This window comes from Varanus komodoensis, unplaced genomic scaffold (genome assembly GCF_004798865.1).
Source record: "Varanus komodoensis strain SLA01 unplaced genomic scaffold, ASM479886v1 scaffold1, whole genome shotgun sequence".
Lineage (NCBI taxonomy): Eukaryota > Metazoa > Chordata > Lepidosauria > Squamata > Varanidae > Varanus > Varanus komodoensis.
This window is the reverse complement of record NW_025335268.1, coordinates 15,859,089-15,874,020: the sequence shown is the minus strand read 5'-3', so window position 1 is coordinate 15,874,020 and position 14,932 is coordinate 15,859,089. Positions and strand designations below refer to the sequence as shown.

The window sequence follows — 14,932 nt, the reverse complement described above, 5'->3', positions numbered from 1 at the left end:
GCCAAGAAGCAGGAGAGACACTGAATGAATAGGGCGGTCTTTAGGATGGCAATGGGGAACTCAGCCGTTTTGTGCTGGGAACATAATTCCTAAAGGGCAAACAACATGAAGAGGGAAGCTACCTTTGTTTCTTCATATTCAGCCCTATTTGCATATAAACCAGATGTGGCAGGGCTCCTTTTTACACTTAAAAGTTGCAGGGGATGTGCTGAATCCTCTTTTGCCTTGTCTTGCCTTACTATGCATTGCAGTCGAGGCTCTTTCCCTCCAACCCTGCTTGCTTCAGAGGTTCCAGAACAAGATCAATTCTGCTCACATGGACAACTTTTGATGTAAATCGTAGGTAGAAGGCAGTAAGCTGAGAAGTGGCTGAAAGCATGGAAATGCCAACAGCACAGTGTTAAGATACATGGTGTGTAAAGTAGCCCTCACCATGAAAAAGGTACTATGAGTCTGTCCCTAATTCTTTTCTTGCTGATTCTCTTGCTGATGTAGTACTAGTTTGTTTATTTGATATTCAAGCCATCTCATCCCAAACTGTGGGTAACTCCCTCAACCTGGCGTGGCATGGGAGAACCTTGTGGCATGGTAGTTAGAATGTTGCTCTGGGGACCTGGGAAATCCAGGTTCTGGTCCCCGCTCTGCCCAGAAGTTCATCGAGTGACTTTGAGCCAGTCATGGACTCTCGGCCTAACCTACCTCACAGGACTGTTGTTGTGAGGATAAAAAATAAGTGGAGGACAGTTAAGGAACCCACTGTAGATGCCTCACAAAAGGAAGAAAGGTGGGATATAAATGCAATCATCATCAACCTGCCTCTCCCAGAATCATTAATGATGGAAAGCCAATTATAATCAAGACATATTGCATTGTTTCTGTAAGGTGCTTTGCCTTGGCTTCCTCTTGGAAGGTTTTTAGACTGTCAGGGTAGCCACTGAAAAGTCCTTTCTGAGTGTCACATTCAGTATGGATTAGATTTAGATTTGAGCAAAGGCAACAGAGTTGAAGGAAGCTAATTTCCCCATCCCCTCTTTCCAATGATAGCACTCCCAACTCCCTGAAAATACTGCTCAGAGCATCAAAGCACCCTGCTGGATGGGAATGAACTGTGGTATGAAGAGGATGAGAATTGTGGAACATTTTCATCAGTGGAAGGCAGATCTTGAATCTAAACCATTAAATCTAAATGGACACCTGTCAGTTCTTTGGGATCATGGTAGATGTGATGGAAGAGTGGAAGAGGGCCAAAACAAACATCATCTTACCTCTGTATCTAGCAACTATTTTTTCCCATTTCTTGAGTAGGTGCAGACACCAATCCAGATAAGATACTAGTTTGCTGATGGGGGACCTTTTAGGATACAAATTGAGACTCCTGTGTGCAAAGTGCAGCTGCTAGACACATTTAAAATAATGTCTGTTTTGGCCCTGAGGTGTATTAGGCCATAGGCATTTGGGGCTGTGAGCAGCATCTGAGCTGGAAGGCAACTGGGAGCCACAGAGTTATTTTGCTGGCCTTCCAAATTGCAGACCAGAAGAGCTGTGAAAATAGATCTTCTGTGTATAATGCTTCATGCTAAGGCAGCAATAATTCAAGGACTATGGATAAGTGCAGATTGACCAAACACCTGTGAGACCCAGATCTGCAGATGTTATTAATTGTGGTGGCTTTCTGCAGGGAAGTATGGAGCGGGGGGAGGGGGGTGAGAAAGCCTATTAAACCCTCTACTGATAGAAAAAAGTCTTTTTTGATCCAGTTTTAAATGTACTCCAGGAAAGCTATACAAGAAAATGCTTGTTGGACCATTATTTGAAAATGGTTTAGTGCATAAACCATTTGCAAGTAAAATAAAGTTGTACTTCATTGAAAATTTTTCCCTTCCAGTTGCATATAAGTCACCAGGGTCAATAATACCACACAATGTAAAGTATATAAATCTACAAGAACAGTGTGTGGAGTCTGAAAGTACAGTTTTTAAAATAATATAACCTATTGCCCCATCAACATAAAACTGTTCTAACTATGTTTTGCGTATAAGCACAATAGTACAGTTATCATTAGTAAATTACTTGTAACTGCAAATCTCACAGACCTTGCAACCATAGCCCATGCTATTTGAGCAGCCGATCCACAACTGCTGCATCTCACAACTGCACAGTTATAGGACAGACAGTTACACAAAGCACTTTGTTGCTTCATTTTGCTTCAACCAAAGAGATGACACTTGCCCCTTTTGTCACTTGCCCCCTTGTCCAGTTCTGAGGCTGTCTTCATCTCCCAGGCAAATTGAAAAGGTTTTTAGACTCATTGCAGAGCTTCATCAGTTGCAGTCTGCTCCTGAAGATCAACTCCAGATCTATTAAGAAGATATATTTTGGGGAGACTGAATGCATTATTCAGTTTCTAATCAGTGTAGGGGTTTAAATAGGCAGTGATTTGAAGCACATGTAACACTAGCAAATGGTTTATTTAACCTATGGTGCATCCATGGTTTGTTGCCCTACCCAGGGTTTGTCTGGTGGATGATCGAACAAACCATGACTTGTTTTCTCAGTTCATGGGGTTATTGTTGAATTGGGCAAAGGTAGAGCTGGAAATAACTCTCTCAAGATGCTTCCAGACAAATGGTTCCTAGAGCTACTGATCTGAAGCCATCCTGCAGCAGTCGTGCTTAGCTTTCTTAACAGGTTTTCTGTGATAAGAAAAAAAGAATGGGATAACTATGAGTTACTGTAATCCTGAAAAGTTATGTGAATAAGGCAGAGTGATTGCTGTAAAAGCCTCATCTGGAAGCAGCTCAAATACCCCCCTACAAATATATCACATTTAGCAGGATAGTATACTATTAGCTTGTACTAATTGTGTTAGATTGGTATGGCAGTCTTACTCTAATTTGAATTTCCACAGCAACACATAGCTTTAGGATTGGACACTGAAGGATCAGTTGTGCTATTTTATACCCCAAGGCAGGTTTGGTTTTGGAGCTCAAGATCCATTAGGACATTGCTGTTCCCCTCTAATCTGACTCAGGATGAAGTGACCTGTCATTCTGTCTCCTCCAGATTGCAGGTTGTGCTGCTCCAGTTCACTGGAAGGAGGGTAGCAAGAACACACAAGCCAATGTCTTTATGGACCTGAAACCTGGCATCCAGAGCAACAGAGGACCAGCAGACCTCCACAAGCAGAGCCCTTTCAAAGCTCAGTTCAACTGTGACATTGTGCAGGTAGAGAAAAGCTTGGCAAAGGAGGATATTGGCTTCAGCATCTTTGTGAGGCAGAACTGTTGAAGACCATGGTCTGTTCTTCTTTCCAGAATTGCATGAAGGAGGAAGGGAGAGCAGTATTTTTGTTGCCAAGGTCTTTCCTCTGTTAGATGAAAAGAGGATGTGCAGACGGAAGGAGACAAGGTTCTTTGGCTAGAAGGAGGCATGAGGTCATCCTTGGCAAACTCTCTGTAGGACAAAAGTCCAGAGGACAGTGGGTTAGTCCACAGAGATCTGATTTCTTTCCCATCCTTTGTGGGAAAAGGGGCACAAACAGCCTCATGTTGGGCAGTGGTTCTTGAAATATAGGTGGGCAGATAAACATATGCCGTCTTTTGTTGTGTGACTTAGCAACGCTGTGAGTTAGATGACTATTATTCCTTTAGGTCAGGTATAGAATCACTTTCAGATGTGAGGTGGGATTGTCTCCACCACCAGGCCCACCATGTGAGATATGGAGAGCCAGTGTGGTGTAGTGGTGAAGAGCATGGGACTGGGACTCAGATGATCTGGGTTCTAGTCCCCGCTCAGCCATGGAGCCAACTGGGTGACTTTGGGCCAGTCACCGACTCTCAGCCCAACCTACCTCACAGGGTTGTTGTTGTGGGGATAAGATGGAGGAGGAGATGTAAGCTGCCTTGAGCCCTTTGTAGGAAAAAGGCAGGATATAAATCGAAAAATAAATAAATAAATAAATATAGCCCTGCCCTGATGCCATGTCACTGCCCTGTCATTTGTTTGTTTGCTTGTTTGTTATTCCTCTGGAGTCCAGTGTCTCCATACAGATGGAGCACCTGCACCTTCCAATGCCAGCCAAGTCCTTGGCTGCCCATGGTAACTTGGTCTGTGGGAGGATCCACAGGCCATATTAAGGAGCCTAGTGAGCCAGGGACTATGCTGGAGTCTGGAGTCAGGGATTTTAGCAATGGGACTCAGCCACTTTCCCCTTGCACTGCCGTGGTAGCTTGCCTTGGTAGTCAGAGCTGCTGGCTTTCTTCCTGCCGCCAACTCAGCATGAGTCAGGTGGCGTAACAGCCTAGCTGTGCTTCCCCTGCTCCTGTAACATTGCCAATTCTTGCCTAGCTCTTCAGCCTGAGTAATGCAAAGGTCAGGCACAGATTCAGCTTCTAGACTGGTTGCTTTTCTTGCCTGCTCTGCTTCTCAGCTCTTGCTGATCCTGGTAGCTCTGGCTGAAGATGCACATGGCCAGAGCATGTCTGGAGGTAGCCATTTAAGTGAGCAGCAAAGCCATGAGCTCCACAGGTGAAGAGCCACATAGATTAATAATCCATGTGAAGAGGAGTTTCAAGGTTGAGGTTAGGTCTGTCACTTCTCAGTGATCCAGGACTGACCATCTCACACAGCACTGTCTATTCTGACTGGCTGTGGCTTTCCAGGCATTTCCTCATCACCAGCAGCCTGATCATTTTAACCTGATATGTCAGCAGTTGAATTGGGGACCTGCTGCCTGCAAAGCACACGCTTTGGAAGCTCCACTGCCAGCACCCCTAATTAAAATGATCAGGTTGCAGATGATGGGGGAAAGCTGTGCTTGAGGCTGCAGCGCTTTTCCCAGCTGTTTGTCCCTTTTCCATCATCTTGATATTTTTCTGCATTTCAGGCTGAGAAGTGGGTGCAAGGAAAACTCCGAGACCTGAAGGATGGTTGCAGCATTCCAGAATGGGAGCGGGTAGCTCAAACCTTACAGAGAGACATGAAGGACTTTGAGAACGCCATGATCAAATTGAACCAGGTACAGTGACATGTCTGGACAGCACTTTAGCCCTGTAGGGAGCATACAGATGCAAAGAGACTGAATTCTGCTCACTACCTTGCTCCCTTTTCCATAGCCAAGTATATAGGGCTGCCTTTAGAAATCTCTTCATTTCTTCTGAGTTGTTTCCAGTGCAGTCAGTGCAGCAGCAAGATGAGATGGTCATAGATCCAACTTCTTCAGTATATTTCTTTTATATCCATGCTACAGATGGGTGAGGAACTCCTGGTCCAGCCGAACCCTGACGCAGAGATAGCCAGACGCCTGCAGACCCTGCGAGAACAATGGCAACTATTGAAACAGGCAGCAGCAAAGCAGAGCAAAGCAGTGGGTGGACTCAGGAGTCTACAAGAGTTCAACCAAAAAGCAGAGCAACTAGAGGCTTGGATCAGGCGGAAGGTACACGTCAGGGATGAGCAGGGCCAAGGCCAGACAGTGAAGGTCCCAAGTGGCTTTTCCTGTGCCCTGGCTAAGCTTCTGAAGACATGAATGGTACACTGATGCCTTATGACTCACTAGGATGCGGGTGAGCAGCATCGTATGGGCCAAGGGCCAGATGTACCACACATGTACACACTCTGACCTCTGGTGGGAAGAAGCCTTACCTTCACTGGAAAGATGGCGTGAGGGCGTGATTCTCTCTGTGCTCCCTCTTTCCCCGCGTGCTGGGAAAACAGCTGTTTGGAGAGCTAGTGGGGGCCTGGTTCTTCTGGGAAACGGAGCACATAGAGAAGCTCATCTTAACATACCTGTTTTCCAGCAGAAGCCTCTTCCACCAACAGTTAAGCTTGCAAAGTGTGCCTGAGGCCGCACTGGTTAGGTGCTCTGCTGCAGTTTAGCAGCAAGGTGGGCCACCCATAGTGGGCTGCCAGTAGGTCCTCTGGGGCCTTATGTGGGCTGTGTATTGCCTGCCCCAGCCGTAGGATCGGGGGGAGTCTGTCCCTTCATTACCATTACCTTCCTACCTTAGTTTTCCCAACTTTGGACAGTCCTTGGGCCAACATAGCAAAATGCAAGGGGTCTTCAAAAAGTTTCTGCACTTTTATATTTTATAAATTAATTTTTTTATTATTATTTTGCTGATGGCATTAAAGAGTTGGTACAGAGCTGGGAAAATGCAGCACAAAGGAAAGTGACTATGTAGAAAAGTGATGTCATTTGTTTTTGAAATTCTTAATAAATAGAGTTTTTAAATGTGTGGAAACTTTTTGAAGAACCCTAGTATGTATGTATGTATGTATGTATGTATAAATAAATAAATATTAGATTAATTTATTTGGTTTTGGGGATTTTTAGGAGGTAACCACATTTGGGGCCAATAAATAAATAAATATTAGATTAATTTATTTGGTTTTGGGGATTTTCAGGAGGTAACCACATTTGGGGCCAAGGAGGATCCCCCTGCCCTCACTTTGCTTGTAGTGAAAAGTTTGGTTAATCACCCTGGGTTACATCAACTGGTATCTAGGAAGGCATCTTCCAGAGATCTCTGCTTGTTGCCTGCGACAGTCTATCTTACCTGTGTCAGCCTGTGAGTAGCTGTGACTAGTTGTCTGGTTCTGCCTTTGTGCAGAGTGTTGGACCAGATGCCCTTTCACTCTTTTGGGTTCTGCAGCTCTTTCTTCTAACAGTTCTTACACTTAGCATCACTGGTACGTCAAGCAGGTTTGTTTTCCACAGGATGTAGGAACCACCCCTGGATTTGTTCACCCTTAGTTCCCACTCCAAACAGAATGCAGAAGCTTATAATGAGGGCAAGTTTCTGAGCATAGCAATATGAAACAGGAATTCACCTTTGGCACAGCCTTCCTGCTGATGTTGGAAGATAGACAGATTTGGTGCCCAGGGTCAATTTCTCCCCAGATCTAAACATAGTTATGTAGTAGGGTCTGCTGAAAATCTACAAGCTCAGCAGAGCTTGGTGAACAGGAGCTTTCATTGAACAGAAAGTGCTTTTTATTCATTTGTGATTGTGAAGAAAAAGTTGGAAGGATACTGAGAGCAACTGTTGAAGATTCAGAAAACAGAGTGGGAGCTGCAAAGGCCTTTTGGTGATCAGAGGGTATAGCATTAATGCCCTTCCCTTGCATCTCTCCTGCTTTATTTAATAATCAAACAACAATCTCTTGCTCTCTGTCCTTTCCTCATGTTACATTCCTTGACAGAAATTCTGAATTCCTCAGAATCTTGGGGTAGGGGAGAAAAGAAAACAATCCCCAGCACACACATACAGGCAAGCTTGTTTGATATGTGTACTTTCTATTGATTTCAGAATATGGGTTTCCTTGATCTATAAGATGGGTGTCAAACCTCAGGCCCCCAGGTTAAATCGAGCCCATTTGGGTTCCCAGTTTGACCTTTCAGGTTCCCCAGATGAGCCTGCCCTTTCCCCTGCCTTACTGATCATTTTGTAGTTTCCCAGATTTTGCATCTATTTCACATTCCATAAGTTTGAAATACCTCTCCTAAAGCAGCATTATTATCAGTAAGAACTTTAAGATAAAATATGCTGGTATTTTTAATAGCCCTGTTCCTTTGGCTTTCAGTACTACCCGCTTTTGTCCCAAGAGATCTTCCTGAAATTGAATTTCATGGGCTGAAAGAGGTTTGACACCCCCGATCTACAAATTCAGTTCTCATGTATTTTGAAGCAATACTTGCATCCTTTTGCAGGTGATCGTGATATTGCAGGCACTGGATCTCTCTTATTCTAATCATCTTTGTTCTCACCTCTAGGAAGAGAAACCATTGATAGACACCCTGCTACAAGAAAATGCAGACAAGATTCAGCTTACCCGGCGCATCCTTGACTTAAAACAGGTGAATAACTTTCTGACAAGCTTCATCCTGCTGGGAGTCAGGGGACATGCCAATAGGGGCCAATCTCTCATGAAGTCAAGGCTTTTATGAAAAGTCAATTTATGCTGTTTTTCTTTCCCTCTTTTTTCCCCCTCATTCTACCCAGGAAGAGCAGCAATTCCAGGTTCTTCTGGAGGAAATGAACAGCCTGGCTCACAAGCTTGAGAAGCAGGGGAAGAGTGAAAGTAGAAGCATCACGACTCGGCGAAAGCACCTCAATAAAATGTAAGACGGGGCAATAAAATGTAAGAGCAGTGGGCGCATGGGGTGCATCTAGTGACTGGCAGTGGCTCTCCTGGATTTTGGGCGGGATTTTTTCCTGCCCTGCCCAGAGATGCTGCAGATTGAATGTGGGACCTTCTGCACATAGAGTTGTTCCTCTGCCACTGATTTGCAGCCCCTCTTTGTGGGGCATGGATGGCATGAGGGTAGGTGGGAGCATCGTCTGACTTCATCTCCTTGACTTAAGATGTTGAAGATGCAGAGACCAAACTGCTTTGCCTGTTCCTAAGTCCCTGGGGCCCTTCTCCTTCCAGGTGGCTGCAGCTCCAGGGGACACTGAAGGAACATCACGAGACCCTGCAGCTGGCTCTGGAGGCAGCTGCTTTCCTCCAGCAAGCTGATGTTCTACTTGGGGCCATCCACGCAAAGGTACCGTGGACTGAGATTGTAGTCCAAGCCACCTTCTCCATGTTAACAGATTTAAAATAAGTAAACATGGCACTAGGTAACCCGGGAGAGTGTGCTTTGTTCAGCGAGATGCATCAGGCCGTGTTGACATTCTCTGCCCCCTGCTGTGTAGCACTGGCTGCTGTCACTCCACATCCAGTATGCCGGTCTTTGCAGAACCGCAGAGCACCGTCCATAGCCAAAGGAAGGCAGCCCCTCCCCTACTGATGACCAATTTCTGAGCTTGCCGTCCAGAGCTGATAGTTCTACCTTACAAAGGAGATTGGGTGACTCTTGCTAAGGGTGCGGGGTCAGCTATATTGTGGAATATGTACCAGGCTGTAGAATGTATTGCTGTGCAATACGAAGTTGTACAGTGATGTCACCAGCTCAGTTTTAGAGAAATCCAGAAATCTTGATCCAAGATAGGTATTTTTCAAAATGTACAGCACTAAGGAAAATTAAGTTTTGCTGATATTTTTATTACTGCAAAATCATGGTGCTTCTCCTATGATATATTTATTTAAAATATTTATAGACTACCTTCATTACCAAATCACAAGAAGTATACACAATTCATTACAGCAATTAAAATAAAATTATTAAAATGCAAAAATACAAACTAGAGTACCTCAAATACCTGGAGCCGGAATACTTTAGAGTTTCTTAGAGTGTGCAGCAGATGCTGCCAGGAGCAGAAAGTGATACTCCTTCTCATCTCTCAGGGTGGGGGCTTAAATTCTGTCATTTCTGTTGCAGTGGCGGTGTCTCAGTAGAGTGGAGAAACAGAGGGAACATGAGCCCAGCCCGGATGTAGATGTCAGGGATCTTGCCAGCCAGGTTATGGTAAGTGATGGGCATTGCCCGAGGATGATGTTTGAAGAGGATAGAGGGTTTTCAAACAGTGTTAGGCCTTTTTGTTCCTCTCCAATTTAGAGCTGCCTTCTTTAGCCTGGAGCTCTCCAGATGTGTCAGACTAGAATGCCAGTCATCTCCAGCCAGTACTGCCAGTGGCTTGAGTTGATAGAAGCTGTAGTCCAACAGCTCTTGAAAGTACTCGGTTATGGGAAGCAAGAGAAATGTGTCAGCCTTTAAGCACCAGCTAAGCAGGATGACCTGGGCACCAGCTGCAGTGCCAGCAGCTGGTGTCTGTCCTGCCCCTCAGCTGCCAGAGTCAGGTGCTCTTTGTGGAAGGCTGGAGGAAAGTGCTTCCAGCAGAAGTTCCCAAGTTCCGTGCACTGATCATACAGAAGAAAGCTGCGCCCCTTGCTCACTTGCACTCCCACATAAAGCACCAATCCAGCACTTTCCTGTGGAGAGGTTCTAGGGCAGCCATGTACATTAAGTCTGGGATGGGCATCTTCATGCCCATGGGTACCAATGCCCCATGACACCTTTCTCAGTGCCTTCCAAAGAGTGCTACCCCTTCCACTTTTTTTCCTTTTTAAATCAATACATTTCCTTACTGGGAGGTGGAGTTTCTGTGAAATAGGTTTCGGTTGCTGCTGAAAGCTGTGCTTCAAAAGAATTGCTTAGTGTGCTGGGACTTAGACCCCACTCTACCTTGGCCTGTCTTTAGGGCAGGTTATTTATTCTTCCCCATGCATCCATTGGCATCCATTTTGTGGTGGCATGAAGAACAGTACTTCAAATTGCCAGAAGTGCCAGTGGCCCAAGGCACATTAAGCTACATGGTGCAGTTTGGCAAGATGGGTCAAGGTGTGATGGCCTGGTCTAGGTCAGGGGTTGCTCAGGCTGTGCCTTTTGTGTCACTCCAGATGCTGGATGTGAGTGTGTCCCAGCTCACAAGCCTCCATCCCAGCTTGGTGGCACGACTCTCTCTCAAGCACCAAGATGTCAAGGAGAGCTGGACCCAGCTCCAGCAGCTGCTGAGGTATTTACCACCTCCCTCCCTCCCCATCTGCAGGATCTGGTCCTGGGCTGGCTAAGAATTAGATTTGTCAAGTGTTTGCAAGAAGAGGCCCCTTGGGGTTACTAGAGTTTACCTGCTTGTTTTTCCTGTGCTTCAACCAGGAACATGACATGCTGGAATTATTTGTGTATTTTTTTATTTAATTCAATTTATATGCCACCCCACTAGCCATAGGCTCTCTGGGAGGATTATATCATGATAAAATCCTAGACAGGATAAAAACAATGCAACACACAGCACAACACAGTTACAAAGACCAATATTAAAGCCATTAAATAAACAAAAAGAACAAAATAGAAATAGTAGAGCAATAAATAAAATATTTAAAATTCTAAACACAAAACAAATCAATTGTTGTTTATATCAATAGTTAGCTTTTAAAACATATCGGCAGCAGCATATATTAGCATAAACTTTTAAAACATTATTAAAAGTCAAGAATTCACCTGTTAAAATAACTGTGGATAAATATGTCTTAAGTAATGTTTTTGCTGAGATCAAAAAAAGCCTAACTTGCTACATTTGTGTATTATTATTATTATTATTATTATTATTATTATTATTATTATTATTAGAACATTTCTATGCCGCCCCTTGTCGAAGCCTCGGGGCAGCTTACAACACAATAAAATACAATACAATACAAAAATAACAATATAAAATTAAAATTAATAATATAAAATAAATAAATAAATAAATAAATATAAACGATATAAAAGAAGTTATAAAAGAAAAGAAAAGAAGAAAAGGAAAGGAAAGAAGTCGCCCTGGCCAGATGAATAAGTGAATATTGTTAACAATTAAAATGACGTTTAAATAAAAAGGTCTTCACCTGGCGCCAAAAAACAAATAACGACGGCGCCAGGCGGACCTCTCTGGGGAGCACATTCCATAGACTGGGCACCACCGCAGAAAAAGCCCTCCTCCGAGTACCTACCCTCCTAATTTCTTTCACGGAGGGTTCCCGGAGAAGGGCCTCTCCCGCAGATCTCAAGGGGCGGTCGGGCATATATGGATGTAAGTGTTCCTTCAGGTAACCAGGCCCCAAGCCATTTAGGGCTTTATAGCTCATAACCAACACCTTGAATTGGGCCCGGACTTCAATGGGAAGCCAGTGAAGCTGTTGAAGGACTGGAGTCATGTGAACATAACGCCCTGTCCCCGTCAGCAACCTGGCAGCTCTATTTTGAACCAACTGAAGTATCCGGACCGTCTTCAAGGGAAGCCCCACGTAAAGCACGTTACAGAAGTCAAGGCGGGAAGTCACCAGCCCAAGAGCCATGCATATTAAGAAAAATTTAATATTAATAATAAATATTAATAAAGGCCCAAGAGCCATGCATATTAAGAAAAATTCAGAAATGTGGTATAAAATGTTATTTAAATGTTCATGCCTTTTATAGTTAAATCTTTTGGAACACAAAACATAAATTTACCATACTATCTCTGAGATTTTAACCCTTATAGAAGTCTTTCATTCAGTGATATTTTCCCCTGATTGTGTATTTTATACGTGCAAGTTAAAAAGAGTAGTTTCTTTCCCTCTTTGCTGGTCAGACAAAACCAGCATGGGAAGTGCAGGAAGCTTAGCTGTTCACTGGCATGCAGAACTGAGATAATATTACACCTGTCCTGAAAAAACTGCACCAGTTGCCAAGCTTCTTTTCAAAGCCCTAAAGGACGTAGGGCCTGCCTATCTAAGGGAATGTCTGTTTCACTGTGAACCTGCCTGATTACTGAGATCTGCAGGAGAGGCCTCTTTGAGGTCACCGTTACTTGCAGAGGCCCATCTGTCAGGCAACTGTGAGAGGGCTTCCCCCCATGTTGCTCCCAAAACCACGGAATGCGTTCTTCCAAGAACTACGATTGCTCTTGGTCTTTAGCAAGGTGTTAGACCTATCTTTCCACTTAACCTTTTAATACGTGCAGTTTCACTGTTTTAATTGCTTTAAGTTGTTATCTACCTCCATGGTGGCTTTTTCACAAGTAAGAAAGCTGATAATAAGAAATTACCACAGGCACTTAACAGTCTTCATTGCTGTGTATGACTTAAGAAAGCTCTCAACCAAATGCTGGTGTTGACTCTGGAGTCTCATGGGCTCTCCTCCAGGTACAAGGCCCAGCCAGTAATTCAGGAACTGTGCCCAAGACAGCCACTTCTTGGAGAGAACATCCAATTGACCAGCAGCAGAATGGATTCAAAATAAGTTGATAGGAGTGAGGTGAAAGCGTGGTTTGGTTGATAAGCCGGAGGCTCTCCACCCCTGAACTAGCACAGGGTGCTGAGCTTCACTATGAACTAGTTGCTTTGTTCTTCCTCCCTCTGAATCCCCCTTTTATTTTGAGTTTGTGTGTGTGTTTTTCTTTTCTTTTAGATAGTAAGCCTGAGAGCAGGGACTGCATTACTGATCTTTCTAAGCAGATCAGGAAGGTTTTTTGGCTGGAGAACAGGATAAAACATGCTGCAAAGAAAGAAAAATAATCATTTACAACAGGGGTCCTCAAACTTTTTGAACAGGGGGCCAGTTGACAGGTGCCAGTGGTGGCCGCTGGCCACCAAGGCAGTGCCGGCAGGGAGGTGCAGGCTGGTGTGGGGGGGGGGGGTGTGCATGCATCCGCACACACGCGGGGCGGGGCAGAGATGAGGCGGAGGGGAGGGACGTGCGGGGCGAGGTGCTGGCTTGCTGGAGCGAGTCCAAAACGACCTCCTTGCAAGCAAGCTGCTGCCGGGCGCGTGCACAGCAAGGCACTGGCTTGCTCATGAGGAGATCATTTTCTCTGATCTAGTCCAAAATGATCTCCTCGCAAGAAAGCTGCCACCGGGCGCCAACTTGCTCATGAGGAGATCATTTTCTCCAAGGATTTCCAAAATTACCTCTTTGTGAGCAAGCCATGCATGCACCCAGCAATTGCAAAACCTGTGTGGTGGGCCGGTTAAAAGGGCATGGCGGGCTGGATCCGACCCATGGGCCTTAGCTTGAGGACCCATGATTTACAACATTGTTCAGAGAGCTAGGATAGCTGAGTGATGATCTGTACTTCCGTTCCTTTCTCAACTCTGTCCTAATCATTTTTGTTCTTTTTTTTTTATCATTCGCACCCATTCTCATCTCTTAGGAATGAAAAGCCCCCACTGCTGGCTTTGACAAGAAGAATGAGGAATTCCCCAAGTCCTGATCAGGCACTGACTACCACTACAAGCAATGCAGGGAGAGAGATGGGAGAAAACCCAGCATGGGGGGTAAGCAAAGTGTGTAGGACCACCCTTCTACTTCCAAATCTCCTAGGTGCATTGCAGTTACATTATCAGTCTGATTAAATATGTCTCCCCAGTTGCAAGGAACAGCTCATGGTTAACACAACCCTGAAATAAATGTATGATTCGGGAAACAATGCATGACAACAAACTCAATTTTCCTCTTGATTGCACGCTTGGCTTACTGCAGTACAATTTATTTATTTATTACATTTGTGTACTACCCTATAGCCCACAGGGCCCTCTGCTGTACAATATAAAACTTATACAGAACAATAAAAATCCAACAATAAAACAGTACAATAAAAACCACTAGAAGCAGTAAAAACCCAACAATAAATAACTACAACAGTCCATAAACTAACCCCAGGCACAGTAGCAATGATAAACAAGTCTAAAATGGTTATAATAAAATATTAATAAATTTAATTCTTAAAATGTCTGCTAAACAAAAAGTATTTTGCCTGGTGTCTAAAAGAAAACATCTGGAACTGACTTTGGAAAGCATCCAAGCACTACAGCTGATCCAAAGTAGGGCAACAAGACTGTTAAGGACTGGCTGATTTCAACATTTTAGACCAGTGCTGTAGCAACTTCACTGGCCGCCAGTCCATTTTCAGGCCCAATTTGAAGTCTTGGCATTAACCTGAAAAACCCTAACTGGTTTGGGGGCAGGTCATCAAGATCACCTCCTTGGAAATACATCTGCCCAGATCCTGAGATCATCCTTAGAGGTCCTTTTCTGCATACCCATGCCAAACAAGGTGAAGCGAGGGGCTGCTAAGGAGAGGGGCTTTTCTGTGGTCACATCTCAGTTGTGGAATGCTTGCTTGGTGCGTGCATTTTGGTCTCCCTTTGGTGCTAAATGAAGACCTTTTTGTCCTCCAGGTTAAAAACACAGGCTTGGGGTTTTTATGCTTATTGCATGACTACTGTTTTTTGTCTTGGTTTTTACTTTGGTTCTATTCTGTTTTAAACCTGTGGCTTTAATACTATATTTTACTATTTTATTTAAGTGTTCAGGTTTTGCTTTGTGAGCCAAAGAATTTTGGCTGCTCAGTCGATCTTATTTTAGATGGCCATGCTGGCCTCCCCTTGTTGGGCCAGAACCAGTGTCTAGGGTGCCACCACAGACAAGGTGGGCCTGAACTGCTGCAACCTTCTGTTGATAACTTGC

General features: G+C 44.4%; 1 protein-coding gene across 3 annotated transcripts in view; it reads left to right on the top strand.

The window, feature by feature from the left end:
- The window catches only part of LOC123030759, a 55,780-nt gene that overhangs the window by 9,599 nt on the left and 31,249 nt on the right, over positions 1–14,932 (top strand). For all 3 annotated transcript variants that reach the window (XM_044445050.1, XM_044445135.1, XM_044444960.1), the window contains exons 3-11: positions 3,064–3,225; positions 4,886–5,017; positions 5,249–5,437; positions 7,775–7,858; positions 8,004–8,122; positions 8,434–8,548; positions 9,326–9,412; positions 10,345–10,460; positions 13,617–13,740. In XM_044445050.1, the coding sequence (XP_044300985.1) occupies positions 3,064–3,225; positions 4,886–5,017; positions 5,249–5,437; positions 7,775–7,858; positions 8,004–8,122; positions 8,434–8,548; positions 9,326–9,412; positions 10,345–10,460; positions 13,617–13,740 (1,128 nt within the window). The remainder of the gene's footprint in view (positions 1–3,063; positions 3,226–4,885; positions 5,018–5,248; positions 5,438–7,774; positions 7,859–8,003; positions 8,123–8,433; positions 8,549–9,325; positions 9,413–10,344; positions 10,461–13,616; positions 13,741–14,932) is intronic.